The sequence below is a fragment of the Camelus ferus genome, chromosome 7, assembly GCF_009834535.1.
Source record: "Camelus ferus isolate YT-003-E chromosome 7, BCGSAC_Cfer_1.0, whole genome shotgun sequence".
In the NCBI taxonomy this organism is placed as follows: domain Eukaryota; kingdom Metazoa; phylum Chordata; class Mammalia; order Artiodactyla; family Camelidae; genus Camelus; species Camelus ferus.
The window spans coordinates 76,638,570-76,660,203 of NC_045702.1; the positions used below are offsets into that span (position 1 = coordinate 76,638,570).

General features: G+C 45.7%; 1 protein-coding gene across 1 annotated transcript in view; it reads left to right on the forward strand.

The window, feature by feature from the left end:
- CDHR3 (cadherin related family member 3) overlaps positions 1–21,634 on the forward strand; it is a 62,414-nt gene that overhangs the window by 6,083 nt on the left and 34,697 nt on the right. Inside the window, exons 2-4 of the mRNA XM_032482959.1 lie at positions 3,708–3,910; positions 8,855–9,020; positions 12,217–12,314. Of these exons, the coding sequence (XP_032338850.1) occupies positions 3,708–3,910; positions 8,855–9,020; positions 12,217–12,314 (467 nt within the window). The remainder of the gene's footprint in view (positions 1–3,707; positions 3,911–8,854; positions 9,021–12,216; positions 12,315–21,634) is intronic.

Consider the following 21,634-nt stretch of genomic DNA (forward strand, 5'->3'; position numbering starts at 1 on the left):
ATGTGTAAGTCAAATTCCATTAAAGCCTCTTTCTTGCTCTCCAGCGCTCAGACCACCAGAGAAAATTGGGAACACCGGCCTCAGAAGGCATGTGTCTTAGGGAGAGCTGGCCCTGGCTCCTAACCTTCCCTCCGAGTAGCCACTGATTAGCTGGGTAGCTGTGGACACATCCCTTAAACTTATCTGTGGAATGAGTGAATTGAGTATTTGGTGAATTTTGTATCTTATTAATTGCTCTATTTTTAGGGTGTGGACTCTAGCCACTAATTGTTATTATTATTACTATTGCTATTAATACTTGACTACTACTTTTAATAGCAAGACAGTGGAAGGAACAGGGTGTTGGACTAAGAGTCAGGAGATCCCAGCTTAGCCACCTTTATCATCAGTGTTCCTGGAACCTCTACCTCAAAGCTTTTAGGACCCTGAAACCCTGGCACACACGACCTTTTCCTAGGAATAGAGGCCACCAGGTGAAGAGCAGAGCATCTCTAGCACAAATGTCAGCAGAAAGGGCATATTCAACGACATAGTCTGGCTTTATCCATACATGGAAGGGGCAGGTCCCAACACAAAGTGCTTGAGGGCCACTGGATATATGCACTTCTCCCTCCCAAATATCTCCCTCACTGCCATTTGAAACACAACCATTCAAGGAAGACTACGACAAGCCCTCTCAGTATAAGGAGGCAGCACCGAGTTGTGCAAAGGAGCCCTATCCTGGGAGTCAGATGCCTTGGCTTGGAAGGCTGGTTCTTCCATAGAACTAGCCTCTCAAACCGAGGGCTTATTGAAGTTATAATTAATGCAACAAGATCCATGGATACACTCCCAGCAAACTAGGAGCTATAAGTTGGGGATATTTGGGGAGCATGGCTCTCCAGGAGACACAGGAAGGTTGGTAGCCTTGGTAATCTGCCTGTTCAGGGCAGGGCTATGGAAAGCCCTGAGGAGGGCTTAGCAAGCCTCTTGTACCCGAGCCTATGTCAAGCTAGTACTCCTTATGTCAAGCTAGCACAGTTCCTTATGTTGTTCCCAAAACAGCCTCTAACAGACCACATCACCCAAATCTATCATCTGGGCTGAGAGTCCAATCTCCACCAGCCCCCTTTGCCATCCTGCTATGCTGTCACCAGGTCACAGAATAACCATGATGCATCCCACGAGCACGGTCACCTGACAAGCATGGAGCGACAGACTATCTGTAGTAGGGATGTGCAGTCTGTTACCTTCAGACCCAGATGCCATGAGCCAGGGCCGCCCAGGGGTATAGTTCTCAGGTGTGTGAATTGGCAGTGGCAATACCTACATGAGAGGTTGGTGGTTGGAGCCGATGGGATCAGGCTCAGTGAGCACAGGGCCTGGTGAGTAGGTGTGCAGTGAAGGCGGGTGGTTACTAGTTTCAATCTGTCCCTTTGGTCTGGGCACTACCTGACCCCAGGCTGTTCTTGAGAAAAACCTTGTGAGTTATGTCTTTGCTTAAATATGAGCAGAGTTCTCCTTCCTCTTGGCTGGACGGACACAAATTACTGGGGTGAGTGGGAGAGGACAAGAGCAGGCCGGGGGTCCTGGGAGACAAATTGTCAACCTTTCATTTTGTTCAAGACTGTCTTGCCCTGCTGAGCAGGGAGCGAACACTCTCATGAACAGCTCAGGGGCCTGGAGACTCCAGTTGTGGTAAAAGAGGGTGTGAGGGAATCATACCCACAAAAGCCATCTCACCACAGCACCGGATTATTTTGCCCATTTTGAAAAGCTATTTAGGAGAACTTTTTTGCCTCTAGATACTCCAGGCATACTATTTTGCTCCTGATTTTTGTCAGCAGAATGCTATAATATTAAAGTCAATTTTAATAGATTAAAACAAATCCATTTATATTCACATCGCCCTAAACCTCAGCTGTTTTGATATTTCTGAGTCCTTGTACAGTCCTTGTCCATAAAACTGGATAATTCTGCCAGCAGAAATAACTTATGCATAATGCATTTTAGTCTCCAAACGAAATCAGATGATTTTAGATTTGGGAAAGCTTGCATCAATGAGTGTGCTTATATTTCAACTTTCCCTGCATTTCCATCTACACCTCGGGATCCCCTCCCCTAAGTTTGAAATAAAAACATTCCCTTACAAAAGCCAACATTTTCCCATAGCTTGTTTGTTTCTAGAAATTTTACAGCTTTCAGTAGGACAGATCCTCCCACTGTCACCCTTACCTCTTCCCCTTCCAGGTGGTTCGTCCCCAAGGGCTAACAGTGGCCAAGGTTGCAAGCTGGCTGAGAAGCAGGACCCCAATAACAATTCTGGCTTTGTTACTTAGGATTCACCGTGTGTCCTTCAGCTCAGTTTCCTCATCTGTAAAATGGTGACATTAATATTTATCCAAGAGGAGTTCTGAGGAGTAAGTGAGAGGAAGTGTTTTACATGATGCACTTATTTGGAAGCTTGGATAAGTGGTGATTGTGTTAGCTTCCTTGTGCTGTTGTAACAACCACACACTGAATGGCTAGAAACAACAGAAATGTCTTCTTCCACAGTTCAGTAGACCCGAAGCCTGAAATCAGGGTGTTGACAGGGTTAGTTCCTTCTAGAGGCTCTGAAGGAGAATCTGCTCCATGCTTACTTCCTGGCTTCTGGGGATTGTCTGCCCTGCCTTGGCTTGTAGCTACATCACTTCGCTTTCTGCCTCTGTTGTAACATGGGCTTTCTTCCTTCTGTGTGTGTCTGTGTCCTGCCCTGTTCTTATAAGGACACCAGTCATTGGATTTAGGGTCCACCCTAATCCAGCACAACCTCCTCTTAACCAATTACATCTGCAAAGACTCTATGTCCAGATAAGAGACCTTCTGAGGTTCTGGGTGGACCTGAGTTTTGGGGGTGTGGGGGGACCCTATTTGGCTCCTACAGGAGCTTTTATTATGGAAGCATGAAGAACATGGCCCACTGCTCTCCTCTGTTCTGGCAAAGGCTTGCAGAGTGTCAAGGGGACCTGAGACTGTCCCAAGGCTTTCCTGTAAGAAACACGTTTGCTCTGAAACTGTAAAATTCCCTGTCTATCTTGCAGCCCAAGGTAATTCATGGGCCTGCCCTGAGTCTCTCACTTCCTTCTCTGTAAAATGGGAGTTACTCGATCCACTACCATGCCCTGATCCACCCCCTCCAGGACGCCCACAGCATCCAGTGATAACAAATCACTGTCCCTGAGATTACTTAGGGATGTGAGGAGAGCTCCCATGATTTTGGAGCTCTACAGGCACGCACCCTCCATGTCTGATGACCTCTGAGTCAAACACTGACACAGAGAAGGGAAATAAATTCTTGTTGACTCCCTGGCCCTTGTAAAACAGAGGATGCCATGGCCAGACTGGGTCCTTCAAGTGGACGCATACCTTCTAAGGCATCATGTTTCTCTCTCCCTGGTTTCTAGGAGAAACCAGAAAGGAAGCAGAGAGACATGAGAAAAACAGCAGCTTTATTTCCAGAATGACTGAAGCAGATTTCATGGTTGTTTGGTGATGCTGGTTTTCTTGGCTCTGAGATCTTGCATTCCCGTTTCCAGCTCTTGGCAGGAATCTTCATTCTTGGGGAGTAACTGGGTTCCACTGTTGCCCTGAGCTACGATTTGAAGCCACAGACCAAGCTGTTAAATCCTTGTTTCCAGCACAAGGCTTTGTGCTCATGTCATTTTGCATCCTTTTTAAATCCGCAGGAGGACAGGCACTCCAACTAATCCACTTACCTGCTACCAGCAACGTGGCAGAGAATTCTCCACCCAAGACTTCAGTGCACAAGTTTTCTGTGAATTTATCAGCATCACTGTCACCTGTGATCCCAGGGTTTCCCCTGATAATCAACTCAAGTCCCCTCACTGAAGCCTTCAGGGTGAACTGGCTGTCGGGCACCGACTTTGAGGTAAGCATCACCTGACTCCCATTGGGAGTTTTGCTCACAAAGAGAGGTCCTGAAGATGGAGTGGATGGGGTTCTAGATAAGCGATCCCTCCTTATTTCCCTGGTTTCATCTCTCCCCTCTTGTAAGATCCAGAAGTCCTGTTTGGGGCATCCTAGTGCCCTCTGTGCTAGACGCCCCTGTAGCTCTTGGGCCTTTTTCCTCCATTTAATCCAGTCCAAATAAACATAAAAATATGCTCAATTTATTACAAATAAAAGGCTTGTTTCTTATTGCCAGCCACTCTCACAGGATAACAGGTGTTAGGCATGCCGACAGTAACTGAGTTCTCTGGATGGGATAGTTTGTGTAATGATCTCCTTCAAAGCCAGACCCTGATGAACTTGGGTCTGGTGATTCTGCTTTTCTATGATTCTGTGATTTTTCAAAAGGAAATCTACCAGGAGACATTTCACATGGAAGAACACATCCCTAATTAAAATAGAAGCTGAATGCCCAGCCCTACTGTGCGAATGTTTCCTCTTGGACAATTCAGACCCAGTCTTTCACATGCCACCACTGTTCTAGTTTCTGGTTTGTTGTCTTTTGGGTCTTTTCCAAAGTTGTCACTTCTCCTTGGGCAGGACAAACCTGCTGATCGCATATTTTCCACTAGTCGCCTCCAACGCCTCTAAGGTTGTCTGCAGGTTATAGGTGTCTGGACCTACTGGTCCTGCAGAATCCCCCACACCTACCCCTTTCCTCAGCCATCACAGGTACCTCCTCCAGTCATCATCAGCCCTGCCAATGGTCCCACCTGCCATCTCCCTGGGGTCCTGGTGGGACCCAGTGGGTCTGCTTGGCCTAGGCTCTTGTGTGCTCAGCGAGCTGTCCCAGCCCTGGCGCCCTCCCGCACCACAGCTTGCAGCTGCCTGGGACCTGTGTTAGTACCAGGATGGGCCACAGGTTCACACGTCCTGAAGCTGCTTAAGAACAGCTGCTTCTCCCTAGAAATTACCCAATATTGTTAACCATCCCCTCCAAGAGATCCTATTCTCCAACCCAAACTGCTCACATGGGCTGTTCTTACAGAACAGTGCCACTGACAATGCCATCTCTGTGGCAGGACCCAGCTCCTCCTCGACACTCTGTAGGATGACCAGTCTACTGATGAGGTTTTGGGGTCTCTGGCCCCGAGGTCTGGTCACTGTTGGCCCTGGGCTTCAAGGCTTTCTGAGGGTGACTTCCAATCGTATCAGAGGTCAGGCCGCCCTGCTTTCAGACACAGCCGCTGAAGTTAGGAGGATTAATGATGGTGATGGTGATGGCAACTCACTTTTACAGAACATTTACCATATGCCAGGAACTCCCCTAAACATTTTGTGAATTCATTCACTCAATCCTTGTAACCATGCTAGAAATTGGTACGCTGTTATTATTTGCATGTCAAAGGTGGGGAAACCGAGGCACAGAGAGGTTGAGCAACTTGCCCAAGTTCACACGGCTAAGTGGTAGCAGACTTGATATTTGAGATCAGACAAGCTGGCCCCAAGACCCCTTGCTGGTCGCCCCCAAACTGTGCTGGCTCGCTGCTGCCCAGCAAGAGAGGTGTCAGAGCCTCATCCAGCAGTCCATGTGGCTAATTACTGGGATTGCCTCCTGGAGCAGCACCAAGAAGGAAGGCTCTGAGGGGCCGGGGAGCTGCAAAGACCAGAGCTCTTGGAGGTCGCGTGGTGGCTGTGCCTGCGTCCACCTCCCCTCGTTGCTGGCCCATCTCTAAGCTGAACTCCCACCTGTCCTCATCTGCTGTCATGAGCTGTGGACCCTGTCCATTTGCCCAGCCTTGTCCAGAAAGACCTCAGATTTAACACGCCTAAAACCAATATTACTGTCTTTCGCTAAAACTCTGCAGCCAGACTGCCATCAAATCAAGGCTCCACTACTCCCAGCTGTGACCTTTGGTGTTTCTTCTCCTGATCCTCACCTCCTGATGTGTGAAGTGGGGGGAAGTTTTTCCAACCTGCGGTGGTGGCGATGATTAAACAAAATATTCCACAAAATATTCCACACTGAATTAATGCTGGTAAAGACCACAACAAAAGTAGCTCTTCCACATGTTGACAGTAACCCAATTCCTTTGGGTCCGAAATACAAGATTGCAGACCCTTTTTAGACTGTTCTATTTCCTTCCTCCAGGGTGTTAGAGCCAGTCCCCCAAGAGAGGCTGTGACTAGGTAACCTCGTGATGAAGGATCAGCAAATGTGGGGTTCAGGAGGGGGCTGCAGGCTTAGTTAGCTGGAAGCTAGGGTATAAATCAGGAAGCAAAGCAGACCAACCTGACAGGGGTGGCTCTGGTGAACATACATTCACTGAACAGACTCTGACATCTAATGATAATAAAAGTCAGCATTTGCTAAGTGCTTGCTCAGTGCTAGTGTTCTCAGCAGCTCACAGAATCCTCACAACAACCCTAGAAATCAGATGCTATTATCATTATTCCCATTTTACAGATGAGGAAATTGAAGCACAGAAAGTTTAAGTAACGAGAAGGCTGGGCTTTAAAGCCAGTCAGTCTGTGACAAAGGCTTAACAAAAAAACAAACAACTCAGTCAAAAGAGAAATGAGCAGAAGAACTAAACAGACATTTCTCCAATGAAGACAGATAGATGGCCAACAGGCACATGAAAAGATGTTCAACACTGCTAATTATTAGAGGAATGCAAATTAAAACTACAATGAGGTATCACTTCACACCAGTCAGAATGACCATCTTTAAAAAGTCCGCAAATGATAAATGCTAGAGACAGTGTGGAGAAAAGGGAACTCTCCTACACTGCTGGTGGGAATGTAAATTGCTGCAGCCACTATAGAAACAGTATGGAAGTTCCTTACAAAACTAAAAATAGAGCTACAATATGATCCAGCAATTCCACTCCTGGGCATATATCCAGAGAAAACTCAAAACATGCACCCCAATGTTCATAGCAGCACTATTTACAATAGCCAAGACATGGAAACAACATAAATATCCATCAAAAGATGACTAGATAAAGAAGTTGTGGTGTGTGCATACACACACACTTACATATATATACACAATGGAATACTACTCAGCCATAAAAAAGAATGAAATAATGTCATTTGCAGCAACATGGATGGACCTAGAGATACTAAATGAAGTAAGTCAGACAGAGAAAAATAAGTACTATATGATATCACTTATAGGTGAAATCTAAAAAAATAACACAAATGAACTTATTTATAAAACACAAAGAGACTCACAGACAGAGAAAACAAATTTATGGTTACCAAAGGGGAAAGGTGGGTGAGGAATAAAATAAGAGTTTGGAGTTAGCAGATACAAATTACTGTACACAAAATAGACAAAAAACAAGGTCCTAACTTTATAGCACAGGGAACTATATTCAATAGCTTGTAATAACCTATAATGGAAAAGAATATGAAAAAGAATATATATATATATCTGAATCACTATCGTGTACACCAGAAACTAACACAACACTGTAAATCAACTATACTTCAATTTTTTAAAAAAAGCCAGTCATTCTGGCTCCAGAGGCTACGCTGTTGACCCCTATGTTATGCTGCCTCTCACCTCCCCCGTGCCAAGTGGATAGACAGGTCACTTCCACTAGTGTGGTGACCAGGCTGACCCTGCTCGTGAGTGGTGACAGGATGATCCCATTTTCCATCTCAACCCTTCTCTGTACGTGCTCTCCCCACTGCATACACTCATTCACATCTGTGGCCATCCTGTTCTCTCATAATCAATCCAGCTCTTGCAAAGGCAAACACAATGCCTGCCACCTCCTCCATGAAGTCCCCCCTGACTAAACACAGCTCACAATGACCCTTTTTCCCGTTGATTTTCCACAGTACCCTGATTTAGCTCTTTGTTAAATAACTTGTATTATCCTTCAGCTCTTTAACCAGGGCTAGAATTATTTACCTAATTATAGTCATGTAGCAACCAAATCAGGGAAAGTTAAAGTAACTTCCCCAAGGTCACACAAAAGTCCAGTGGTAGAAATTGGGTTGGAGCTGAGTGCTGTCCTCAGTATAGGGTACTAAGTGGCTCACTGCCTGGCCCTAGCACATTAATAACCAAAAGGTTCTATTAGCATAATTAAGACATTTATGAGATTCAGTCCTTGATGTTGCAAAGGGCTCTGAGCCTTTTGGGAGCTCCACGGGGTAAGCTGGTGGCAGGGATGTGTATACAGATGTGGGAGGTCACAGATTGGCCTCCAGTTAGCCTCAGCAGGGCCCTCCCACCATGGACCACTGGGGTTCCTACTGGTAACCATCTAGGTTCTGGTGACATGTCTCTGGCCCTGGTTGTTGGTGTCTCTCTCACATCTCTAAGACACTTACAGTGCAGAGGACACGTTTCTGACAGTGAAGGAAGTGTGGAAATGCACCAAAAACCCAAAATGGCTGTGGGTGTAAGTAAATATCATTTCTTATTGCTGCAGATGTATCCTTCTCTTGTTTATCCTTGGCTGTGGCCTTGGGAAAGTGAGAAGGGAGGGATGAGTCAAGATGAAACTTAACAGCAATCCCAGGGAAGTGAAGCATCTTATTCTTAAAGATGAGAAAATCCAACTGCCTTCAGGGTTGCTGAGGGACTTGCCTAGAAGCCTACTCCAAGTACTGACAGGTTCTCTAATTTTCGGGCTTTCCACCTCCAATCAATGAAACTAGAATGCCTCCTGAATGTTTGTCTTTCCTGTAAAAGCAGCATCACACACAGGAGTCCCTTTAGGGAAGTGTCATGGGGTTTATGTCAGAAGGACTCCGGCAAAACCAGCGGTTCCTCTGACAGTGAGTGAAAGATTGTTTCCAGGATGCTGGAATATTCCTAGTAATATCCCTTTGCAAAATGCATGCATGCAAACCAGATCTTCCTTCACATGGTTACTAAGATTTCTGCATTTGCTTTTAGGTTGTCACCACTGGGAAGGAACAACTAGATTTTGAAACAGGACCACACATATTTGACTTGCAGATTTATGTGAAGGATGCCGTGGGTGTCACTGACCTGCAGGTCCTGACTGTCCAGGTAACAGACGTGAATGAGCCGCCCGAATTTCAAGGCAACTTGGCAAAAGGTAAGATACACTAGGGTGTGCGATGCAGCCCAGACAGTGGCATCACGGAGGACCCTGGGGGACAGAGCGAAACAGAAAAGTAAATAAACAAGCAGCTGCTTCCCTGGAAAAGGCAGCTGCTTAATGAGCAGGGAATAAATGAAATGTCCTCCAGCCAGGACTCCCAGTAATCATGCCCAGCAGTTGACAAAGCCTTTCACATCCGTGGCTTCTCCTGGGCTTCTCCCAGGCCTGGGGAGGGACCTGAGGCTCAGGGACCTCAAGTGGGTCATTCTGGAGGAACCTGGGCTGAGCACATTACAGGCTCAGCACTGGGTACAGGCAACTGACTGACTTGTTCATTCTCCGCAGGGATGCTGACCCCCTGAGGAGAGTGTGTGTCTGGGGTCTGCGACAGAGTAGGGACAATATAAGGACTGGGGCATAGGGAAACTTGCCTCCACCATCTCCCCCCAGCTTATGGCGGGCGCTGAAGGCCATCCATACACTGACAACCCCCATGCCCATTGTTCCAGTCCAGGTCCTCCTCAGGACTCCCTGACTCAGATAAAACCTGTCTTACCCAGCATCTCCATCTGGATGTCTAATAGACATCTGTGATGTTGTGATTTAGAACAAAAAATACATATTTGGTCTTCATCCCCTCCTGGCACAGAGATCCTAAAACCCTTGGAATTTCCTAAGTGATAAGAATGATAAAGGTTTTTTGTTATTGTTACATTAATGAGGTGAATTTTGGACCCCACCTAAGGATGGGGGCTGCCCACCAGAGGAACCAACCATGTGCTCAGAGGGCTGGGCACTGGAGAGAGGGGAGGGGCTGGAGACTGAGTTCACTTGATCACCGATGGCCAATGAGTTAATCAAACATGCCTATGTAATGAAGCCTCCAGAAAGGCCAGAAGGATGGGGTTCAGAGAGATTCCAGGTTGGTGAACATGTGGAGACTGGGGAGTGTGTGCTTGGATGGGGCATGGGCACTCTCTGCCCCTTCCCCCACACCGTGCCCTATGCATCTCTTCCAATAGGCTGTTCCTGAGTATTATCCTTTTATTATAAACCAATAATCCACTAAGTAAAATGTTTCCTGAGTTCAGAAGAGAGTGAGCCACTCTGGCAAATCATTTGAACCTGAGGAGAGGGTTGTAGGAATCTCCAGTCCAGAGCCAGATGGTCAGAAACACAGGTGACTGCCTGGACTTGTGACTGGCATCTGCAGGGGTGGGGGTTGTCTTGCAGGACTGAGCCCTTCACCTGTGGATCTGACGCTGTATCTGGGTAGATGGTGTAAGAATTGAACTGAATTGTAGGACACCTGGCTGGTGCTGGAGAATTGCGTGGTGGTGTGGGAACCCCCTTTCCCACAGTGGACACACACTGGAATTGGTGCTAGAATATGACTTAATGTGCCCCCGAACCACTCTTGACTCCCACTCCATCTCCCTCCTCACCATCCCTGCCCAAATCTGCTTCTCTCGTCTTTCCCAGTTTAGTTAAACAGCAACTCCATTCTTCCAGTTTTGTGGGTCAAAACCTTGCAGTTATCCTCGACTCCCCTCTGTCTTTCACACCCAACATCAAATCTATTAGGGAATCTTGCCGGCTTCTAAGTCTATGCAGAGTCCGGCCCCTGCCAGCATCTCCACCACTGCCACCACAGTGCAGGCTTCTACACAACCGTTGGCTTGCCTGGATCAACGCAGTGGCCACCTAACTGGCCCCCTGCTCTGTCCTCAACCCCTAGGGTCGATTCTCCATACGGCAGGCAGCCAGAGAGATCCTGTTAAACATCTGTTAAATCAAGGCAGTCCTCTGCTTAAAATCCTACAGGAGCTTCCCATCTCCCTCAAAAGAAGAGCCAGAGTCTCCTTAAGGCCCCATCAGATTCAGCAAACAACTGCCTTCTCCTCTCACACACGTCTCCCCCTCACGTCCTCTGCTGTGGCCAGCTGTCCTGGCCTCCTCACCCATCTGGGAGTCACCCAGGCACCACCCATCTCGGCATCTTTGCATCCATTTCCTCTGCCCCTTCTTCTGCATCTGTCTGTCTCCTCTTCATCTCTGTAGGAATCCTGACTCCAATGTCAGCGAACCTTCAGAAGCCCTCTATTGAGCATTGTAACCCAACTCTAGATACTCCTTTTCCTGATTTTTCTCTGTAACATTGCTCAGGAACATTCACCTATTTTATTATCTACCTCTTCCTGCTAGAACACAGGCTTCCCAATAGTAGGGTTTGTGTTTTGGGAACTGCTGTATTCCCAGCACATAGATCTGAGTTTGGCACCCAGTAAGAACTCAGTAAATATGTTTTGAGTGAAAGCACGAAAGTCATAAAAGTGAATGTCAGTTCGAGCTCAGATGTAAGATGGCCCAGGTTTGAATTGTGATTCTACCGCTGTCCAGCTGGGCAACCTCACAATTTCTCTGAGCCTGTTTCCTCATTGTAAAGCAGAGATGATTACTGTACTTGCTTAATAGGGCTATTCTGAAGATGAAAGGAGAAAGGATGTAGATCCTCAGCACAGTGCCTCCAAAGGAGTGAGTGAATGTTAAAATTCTCAGTCATCTCTCAAGAAGATTCTCCGAAAGAGATGGCGGCCCTGGGGCAGGGCTGGAGGTGCTCAGGGGCACTCCGGCTCCTCCCACCCCCCTGACTGCGAAGAACTCTGAAGCAGATGAAATCAATTTTGGTCCCTTTCCTGAGCCTCTGTAGCCCTTTCCCTCCCTTTTTCCATCTTCTCTCTGTTCCACTGTAAGGCCTCTCATTTCAGCAACTCATTTCTGCTGAGATGCTAAGTGCACTTTGGGGGGTGACCTTGGCTCGGTGGAGGAGGAATTTGCTGGCACATGGGGAACCTCACACTGCATGTCCCTACCTGGGGTTACCTTCCACCTCTCTGCCCTTATTACCCTCTCCCTGCAAATAGTGGTACCCTAGTCACCTCCCAGCCTAGGAAATAGATGACGACCTGACACCAGCTCGGCCAACGTTAGCACTTTGTTAATTCCCACATACGGGTCCACCTGCCAGCTGGACCAAGGTCTGACTCTGGCCTTTAGCATTGCTTTCCCCTTTCCCACAGCCCTGATACACTTGGCTCCCTTTGGCTGTGGATGGCTGTCCTGGTTTGGGAATTCCTTGTTTGCTTTATCTAATAAACTGTTTCTTATTCCTCTTTCGGTGCTGGTACAGGTCTGAACCTCTACATAGTGGAAGGAAAAAACCCTGGATTCGTTTACCAGGTTGAGGCCTTTGATCCAGAAGACACAAGTCGAAACATACCCCTCAGTGTAAGTCTTCTCAAACTGAAGAGGGGCTTTTCTGTGCTTGTCTTTGACACATAAGTCTGGAGTCTCAGTGGGGCGGCTCTGGGCAGTGGTGGGAGGAATCCGATGTCCACCGGCAACACAGAGCACCAGGGAGGTGGGGATGGGTAAGGGGGCTCTGGAGAGACAGCCCATGGTGGAGCCATGGTTCTGTGTGATCTTGGACAAGTTCTTAACCTCTCTGAGCTTCAATCTCTTCATCTGTAAAATGAAAAAATAGTAAAATAGCACCTACCACACAGCAGGGAGATTGCAAGTATTAGATAATGCATGTGAAGCCACTTACACAGTGCCCGGCACACCGAAATTGCTCAGTGTTTTTTAATTCTCAGGTGCAAAAAATCCAACTATATTATTTTAAAAATAAACATAAAATGTGTACTTCAAAGGCAGGCATTAACACTTTCTTTTCAAGAGAGGCCAAGCTACTTGGAGCCAAGTTTAAAAATAATTAAAAGGGAGTCCCAGGAATTTCAAAGAAAAGGTGGAATTCCAGAGAAAAGCAGGAGATTGGGTCTTGGAGCACATGGTTCAGTCTGAGACAACTGATCTCTCTTCTCTCCTTTTTAATCATTTCCCTTAAGGGAGCTGAAAGTGGAGCTCTTGTAACCACCAACCCTCAGGCCAAGAAGCCTCTTAGCTTATCTCTGGGCAAGGATGCCTGGGCTCCTAGCTCTGCTCACCAACAGGCCGTGTGCACCCACAGCAGCTGGGCAGCCCAGGTTGGAGAGAAAAAACCCAAAGCTAATGCTACCTGACTAACCTTGCAGTGGGCAACGCTCCTGCAAACTCACCTTACGGAGCAGAGAATACTCGAAATACGACACTTGGGGAATTGGCAACACCAGAAAGCTGTCTCTGCATTTGCTGCCTGATGTGCAGCTCCCATGAGACTACTTTCTCCAATAGGAGGAAGTGAGCTTTGGGAATGAACTCCAGGACCAATATGATATGATCTAAAGGATTTGCAACAAAGCTGTTTTAAGATTATTGGACACATCTTAAGTTAGGGAATAGTTCGTTATCATACGAGGATCATACTTCTGTCAAACAAATAACCCATTTATTCATCCAGGATTCTATTTGCATGAATAAGCAATTAATATGCGAACAGTGGATCCCTACCATGCACTAAGAGTAATACTAGATGCTTTAAATGCATGCTTATTAATAACGCTTGTTATATAAGTTACAAAATCTGTTTGTCTGAAAGTAACAGAACACTTAACCACAGTGGTGAATGTGGATTTTTTTTTTCTTCCCTAACAAGAAGTCCAGAGGCAGCAGGCAAGCAGTCCACAGCTGGTGCAGCTGCTACCATCAGAAACCTGGGCTCTTTCTATCTTTCTGCTCTTCCATCCAGCTTTGACCTGTTTTTGTTTTCCTCATGATTACAAAGTGGCTGCTCTACCTCCAGGCTTTACCTCTAACTTCCAGGCAGGAAGAAGAAAAAAAGAAAGCAGGAAGGGGTACAGGATAAAGGGGCAGGCCAACCCAGTTTATCCTCTTTTTGGTGGGAAAACAAAGACCCTCCTGGAAGCCCTACCCAGGGGTCTTTTGCTTACTTCTTATTGGCCAGAACTGTGTCCTATGGTCACTGTTGCTTGGTGGTGACTAGGGGAAAAGGGATTTTGGATGGCGATTAAGTCAGCAACCCAAAGCATAGTACGTCACTTAAACACTTCATTCATTTCAACATTCACTAAGAATCTACCATGTGCCAGGTTTTCTATTAGATTCTTTGGATACAAAAATGAGTAAGAAGCATCTTTGTACCTCAAGAAACTTATAGTCTGCAAGGGAGACATTCATGCCTACACCAAATAATTATAATTCAATAAGATCTTTACTATAAAGTTAGTACAAGATGCAATGGGGGCAGAGTGGAAGGCATCTCAGCTTTGAAGAAAAATATTTATTTTTAAATCTCCATTTTTAATGTATCTTTCCAAAATTATGCATAAGGAACAAGGTCATGGCGCCTTCAAAAACACCTCGTGAGTCAGGTCATTACGCTTTCAGACGAAGGGAAGCAGCCCAGGTGGGGAGCAAATACAGCAGGTGTTGCTCCCTTAAAAGAAAATGTAATGCCATCGAAAGATGGCAGAGAGCAGCCTCAGGGGTTTGGAATCTGGAACCAGGCCGGGGGTGGGGGTGTCCCGACTGCAGCTTCTGCAGCTTGTTCAGAAGTTGTTTGGGGACGGGCACTTCAAGTTGCAGCAGAAAGCATTAATGAAGTATTTAACACCTGTGCTGGGACTACCAGCTGCACAGAAAGTTGACAGCCAGGCTGCAAGAGCAGTGAACAGAATCTAGAGGGAAAGTTTCTCAGGCTAGCAAAAGGTACTAACAGTTCGGGAAGTAACATGCCATGGCCTTTGTACATGGACATTTTATTCAGTCCACTTGGGGGTACCAAATGATATATTTTGCTTCATACAAGGAGAAAGGAGATGGGTTAATTTGCTATTGACCAAATCTGTGCTTCTCAACCTTGGCTGTAAACTGAAACCACCAGAGGAACTTTGAAGGACTCAGAGATCTGGGTCCCCCACCCCCGCAAAGAGTCTGATGTGTTTGGCCTGGGGTGTGGCCCCGGCATCAGGTTTTTAAAGTCCCTGTGTGATCTCTTGAGCAGCTAGGGTTGAGAATTGCTGTTTTTTTTTTTAATTGAAGTATAGTTGATGTACAATATTACATAAGTTACAGGTGTACAATATAGTGATTCACAATTTTTAGAGGCTATACTCCATTTATTGTTATAAAATTTTGCCTATTTCCCCAGTGTTGTACAATATATCACTGTAGCTTATTTTATACATAATAGTTTGTACCTCTTAACTCCCTACCCCTGTGTTACCCTTCTCCCTTCTCTCTCCCCACTGGTAACCACTAGTTCATTCTCTATATCCGTGAGTCTGCTTCTTTTTTGTTCTATTTTATTCTGTTAGTTTGTTGTATTTTTTAGATTCCACATATAAACGATATCATCTGGTGTTTGTCTTTCTCTGTCTCACTTATGTCATTGCTTTAAGACACCGTTCCCCATACTTTCCAGGTCTCCTTGGAGTTTTGGATTCTGTGGGTCTGGGATAGGCCTGGGAATCTGCATATTTGCCAGATACCTGGGGTGATCTGTTTGGTCAGAAAGGCTGGGAACACTGGTTTATGAGTGTTTCTTAGAGGACATCCAGGCCTCTGCCTGAGAACATACCTAAGATGCCCCCCAAAAATGCCAATTCCTGGACTCTGCAGTAGAATACTGAATTGGAACTCAAACTTTCCAGGTGATTCTGATGCACTCTGCCCTTTGAGAACCGCTGACCTGAACAAAGAAGCAGAGACTTTAAGAAAACACCAAAGTATGTACAGGAAGCCACCTAGGCTTGGTTTGTGTCTACCTGGGTGGGGGGCGGGTATTTCTAGGAGTCACCTTGCTCATGGCAGCAACTGGAGGAAGAAGGATGAATATATACATGTATAAATGGATCACTATGCTATACCCTAGAAAGTCACACAACATTGTAAATCGACTATACTTCAATAAATAGACAAATTTTTATAATAGCTTTAGGACATCTCCAGAACCCCCAACTCCTTTACAACAACAAAGCCTCCCACCCTTATCCAGCTTCGTAAAGTGAAACTGTATCTGTCACAGATTAAAATTGGGGCTAATGCAGAAGCCGCTGGTATTTGCTCCCTCCCTGTGAAAGACATTTTTAAAGCACATGGTTGTATATTGTTTGGACCCATGGTGCTCCATAGAACTGGACCATGAGCCAGAAATGAGTGCTGCATATGTAACGTTAAATGTTTGACTAGCCAATTAAAAAGGTAAAACAAAACAGGTGGAATTCATTTTAATATAGTTCAACTCAGTATATGCAAGCTATTATCATTTTGATGTATAAGCAACATAAAAACGATGAATGAGATATTTGACATCCTTTTTTCATAGTAAGTCTTCGGACTTGGGAGTTTTTCACACTGACAGCTCATCTCCTTTTGGACCAGCCAGGGTGCAAATGGTCCACAGACACAGGTGCCTGTGGCTGGTGGCTTCTGTGTTGGACGTGTGGCTGAGGCCAGCATCCGCTCCGCTACCCCTGCATCCTCTGTGTTGTGATGGGTGCAGGTGGAGCAGGCTCAGATGCAAGCATTGGGACACAAAGACGTGCAGGATGGTCTGTATGTGAATAATTATACTTACTGGCATTTCTTCCCTCCCCTTCCCCACCTCCTGAAGGAGGCTCTATGGGATTCCCCCAACCCACCCTCCCCTATCCCAGCCCGTCTGCTTGGAAATAGCCACCATGACTGTAGCAAAGCCTCCTTGGAGACTCTAAGGACGTTAATCAGTTTCGCAGCTGGAGGCAAAGTGATCTAGTGCAGCAATTCCTCCATTCAGGTGCTTTCTCTTGGCCTTTCCATTAGGGAAGAACTTTTTTTAAAAGTGAAATGTGCTTTGTCTTCACCAGGACAGACAAAGGATGAAATTCAAAGACCAATAACCTTGCTACCAGCTGGGCTACCAGGAGGGCAACAGGGGAAGTAATTTTCTCTCAGCTTCCGTCTTGCTCATGGCTGGGAGAAGTGGCAGGACTTTGAATCTTCCCAGGAGTAAAGTGATCGTCCTGTGCTGGTCTTGACTGGCTGGGACTTTTCAGGTCCCTTGATCAACTCCCTATTTCATGGTGAGGGCAGGAACTCAGGTCCTTCTCTGGGCCAGGTAATGCCAATGAGAACCAAGGGATCTTCACCCAACTCCTGCTCATTCCCTACTACCCTGTTATGGCAAATTGTCTTTGGTGTCTTGCCCCTTTCTTTCCTGAGTGATGAAGCCTTCCCTGTTCCCCATGCACCTCCACTCCCAACCACAGGTGCACCTGCGTGCACACGTGCACACACACACACACACACACACGCTCCCTGTTCGCCGACCCCCCTACATCTGCCTAACTTAGGAGTCACCACCAGAAGTCTTTGCAAAATGCTTTCTACTCCAGGTTCTTATGAAAATGCTCAAGAAAGGAAAAAGCAGTGATACTGGACAATTCCCAATCCAAATACACCACTAGTGATGACTATTCATATGTTGGGAGAGACACTTTCTCAAACAGAAGGGGATAATTGTCCTTAACATTAGTGAAGAACAAAGACCCAAAGAACAGGACCCAGTCTGATTACAGATAAAGACTGACAGAACACAAGAGGATAGGATCTGCAACTTCACCAGTAAGAGGATTGCATATCTATGGCATTTTGCATTTATAAATGTGGCTCTTCTTAAATGCTGGACGAGGGTGTGGAGAAAAGGGAACCCTCCTACACTGCTGGTGGGAAAGAAAATTGGTACAGCCACTATGGAAAGCAGTATGGAGGTTCCTTAAAAAATTAAAAATAGAATTACCAACATGATCCAGCAATCCCACTCCTGGGCATATATCTGGAGAAAATTCTAATTCAACAAGATACATGCACTGCAATGTTCACAGCAGCACTATATACAATAGCCAAGACAGGGAAGCAACCTAAATGTCCATTGAAAGATGAATGGATAAAGAAGATGTGGTATATATACACAATGCAATACTACTCAGCCATAAAAAAGCAGAAAATAATGCCATTTGCAGCAACAAGGATGGACCTAGAGATGATCATACTTCACTTCACAAGTGAGTAAGTCAGAGAAAGACAAATATCATATAATATCACTTATATGTAGAATCTAAAATATGATACAAATAAACTTATTTACAAAACAGAAACAAGACTCACAGACATAGAAAACAAACTTACAGTTACCAAATGGGAAAAGGTTAGGGGGAAGGACAAATTAGGAGTTTGGGATTACCAGGTACAAAATACTATATACAACATAGATAAATAACAAGATCCTACTGTACAGCACAGGGAACTATATTCAATACCTTGTAATAAACTATAATGGAAACTAATATGAAAAAGAATATATATATATAACTGAATCACTTTGCTATACGACAGAAACTAACCCATTGTAAATCAACTATCCTTCAATTTAAAAAATAATATAAATGTGGCTCTTCTTAAAAACAAATACCTATAACCCATCTAGCTCACTCATGTAACAATACATACACAAGCCGAGCACAGGCAAGTTAATGGTTTACAGTAGGGTTTTTTTTTGATAGTAGTTGTTTTTTCAGTCCTAGGTGCCTTTCACACCCCATCCCCGTCTCCTACTTCTGAGCTGGTTTGGGGTGGAAAGGGGGAAAGAGAGGAACTGAGGCTTTGATAAAATATTCAGCTTACACTGAAAAATAATAGGACCATGGTGTCATATTTATAACTTGCTCAGGCCAGATTGGAAGATGCTGTGGTGTCTGGGCCCTCTCGGTGGGCTGGGAGGTGTGCTCTCAGTGGCTTGTAGAGTCACTGGCACTGCCTGGACTTGTAAGGAATAAGGGTCCTTCCATCCCTCTAGAAACTTGGCCCCTAGAAGTTGACTGCTCTGTTCCTACAACCTGGGAGGCTGAATTCTTGCTGCTTGATTCCAAGGCAGGCTGCAAACCAGCACAGGTTGAATCATTATTCGCACGTGACTCTGACTACAGTGGGGAGCCGGCTGGAGGTGGTGGGCCCTCCCTGGGGAGCCTGACATTCCAGGAAACTGGGCCAGCTCCCTAGCAGCCTCCTCTCTCCCGGCACCAATGGCGCAATAAAGGATGAATGGAGCAGGAAGCCGCCACCCTGAAGCTCTATGTTCCTGAGCAAAACGTAGCTGCCAAGAGGCTGCAAATAGAGAAACCTGGGGTGGTGTTAAAGGAATATTCCCAGTGGGGAGGCTGGAGCGCTTGTCTGACAAGCATTTGTTCACCGCATTCATCTGATTACTCAGGACTTTTCTTAGTCAGTCCTGGAGCAGAGAGGCGTTGCCATTGCTTTTCATTCTATTTAATTTCTGTTTTCCAAGAATGAATATCAAGGGAGCAGCTTTGATTAAACAAGCCTTTAAAAAGGCGAGAGAATGCCAGGTTTTACAAAAAGCTTTGCTGAGTCTCTGGCAAATGGCCACATGACACAAGATTTTTGTCTATGGATATTATCTCCTTTCTGAGTACAAAACTGCTATTCCCATTAACACAAGCTCGTAGGCTCAGGGATAAGGGAAATTAGCCTGGCTCTGAAAGAAAAAGAAAAATCAGGATTCCAGGAAATCAGCCTCTTAATAAAAATTTAAAAGAAATTCCCCATGTTCCAATTCTACAGTTCTTTGCCCTTTCTGTCTGCTGCTGTTTCTTTTTTCTTGCTTGCTGAGACTGTAGGCAGAGCTGGGGAAGGTTTCATAACCACGTCTAGCATTACCAGATCAAAACAGATTTTTTAAAAAGGTTGGCAAGATTGTTGATGTTGCCTTTTGTTTTAAGATTCTTTAAGGTGGGAACACACTCGTCTCAGATGGGAAATGGGCGAGAAGAAAGCCCCAGTATTTAACACTGAACAAACCCTTATTGAGCATCTACTATGTGTTAGGCATAAGGATACAGCAGTGAGTAAAATGAAGCCCTTTTCCTTCACAATCTAACTGGACAGTAGTCGTTAGCACATACGGAGGGCTTACCACTGCTAGGCACTCTTCTAGAACTCGACATGCTCACCCCATGGGGCCCTGTTACTCCTCTTTGTTGCACAAGTTCTCACAGCTGGAAAGTGGGGGAACCAGGACTTGGATTCAGCAGTCGAGCTCCAGAACCACCACACTTCACTCAACTGCCCCCATTTGTGACTCTTGTTCCAGATGGGTCTAAGAGTCCTCCTTCTCTGCTCCTATCATATCCTATAGTTATCCCTCCTGGAGCACCTGTCCCCCATCTCCTTTGTACGTTCCTCCAGTTGACCCTCATCTTTTGGAGACCAGGGCTGTCTCTCATCTCTGTATCCCAAGATTTTCTACTGTTTGGGACCAACTGGATCTGGGGACCTATCTTCTAGAGCATTTCAAAACACAGAGGGAAAGGCTTCCGGATTCAGGTGTATATAGTAAATGCCCCCAGGGGTCTATCAACCCTGCCATTCCCGTCCATCCAGCTCGGGCCTCTGATCTGTGGATGTGGGAGGATTCTCTCACAGAGCCAGAACAGCTCTGTGTGCTCCAGTTTCAGGCCCAGGCAGTGAGCTGGAGAGTTGGTGGGGCGCTTGGGATTTAAACATCACACCTTTGAGCGCTGCCAAGTTGCTCATACAATTTGGGGAGGGGGGAGAAGGGTGCTTTTTGGTATTGCCCAAATATTTCTTCTAAAAAATCAGTTGAGAGCATCTAAGTGACCAGCAAGAAAGACTTAGGAAAATAAGCCCTTACAGTAGAATGTCATGTCATCATTACCCAACCAGACTGTGAAGTAAGATTTAAGAACATGGGCAAATTCTCAAGCTATAAATAAAAAGGACAAAATACTACAATTTTGCTTAGAACACCACCTCAATTTTTTGGAGGGTGTATGTTTGCATAGAAAAGAACAGAAGGCTATTCATGAAAATGGAGAGATTTTACAGGTGACTAATATTGAGTTTCTTTTTTATACTTTTCTATCTTTCACAATTTTTGTGTTAAAATATGTTCATTACAACTAGAAATATGTTATTAAATAATAAACAGAAAGTAAACACTTTTAAAAAATGGTTTAAAAATCTTATATTGGCCCCAAAGGAAAGCTTTCATCTATTTTCTGTGTATTCTCTCTTCTCCATGGGGAGCCCAGCTGCCATCACAACACAGCAAATCACTGGGTTGGAAAGCTTGGCTGGCGTTTCCTTTGATTCTAGACTTCAGGGGCTGTGGCTCTGTTGCAAAACCTCCACTTATGATCTGATCCAGAGATCATCCCTCATCCCAGTGGGAAATAATGAAACCTGCTACTCTTAAAGCCCTTTGGAATAAATGGCTATAAATACGTAAGCCTCACGTGTGGCTGCAGCACTTCGCATTTTACGGCGTGCATTCTAATTTAATACTCACGATAACACAGAGGAGCCGTTGGTGGTCTCATCTCTAAATTACAGGCAAGGAAGGGACTTGTCCCAGGTCCTGAGGTGAGACCCAGAACTGGGACTCAGCTCTCCTGATCCAGGGCCGTCCCTTGCTTCTTGACTCCATCATGGGAGCCCAGAAGCAATCCTGTTGGGTACCTGTGGATGGATAGGGCTGGGCCTCCTCTGGGCCGGCCCTCAGTGGGTTGTGCAAATAAGCCTGTGTTCCCATTAGAGCAAGTGATGTTGGGCAAGAGGTCCACAAGAGAGCT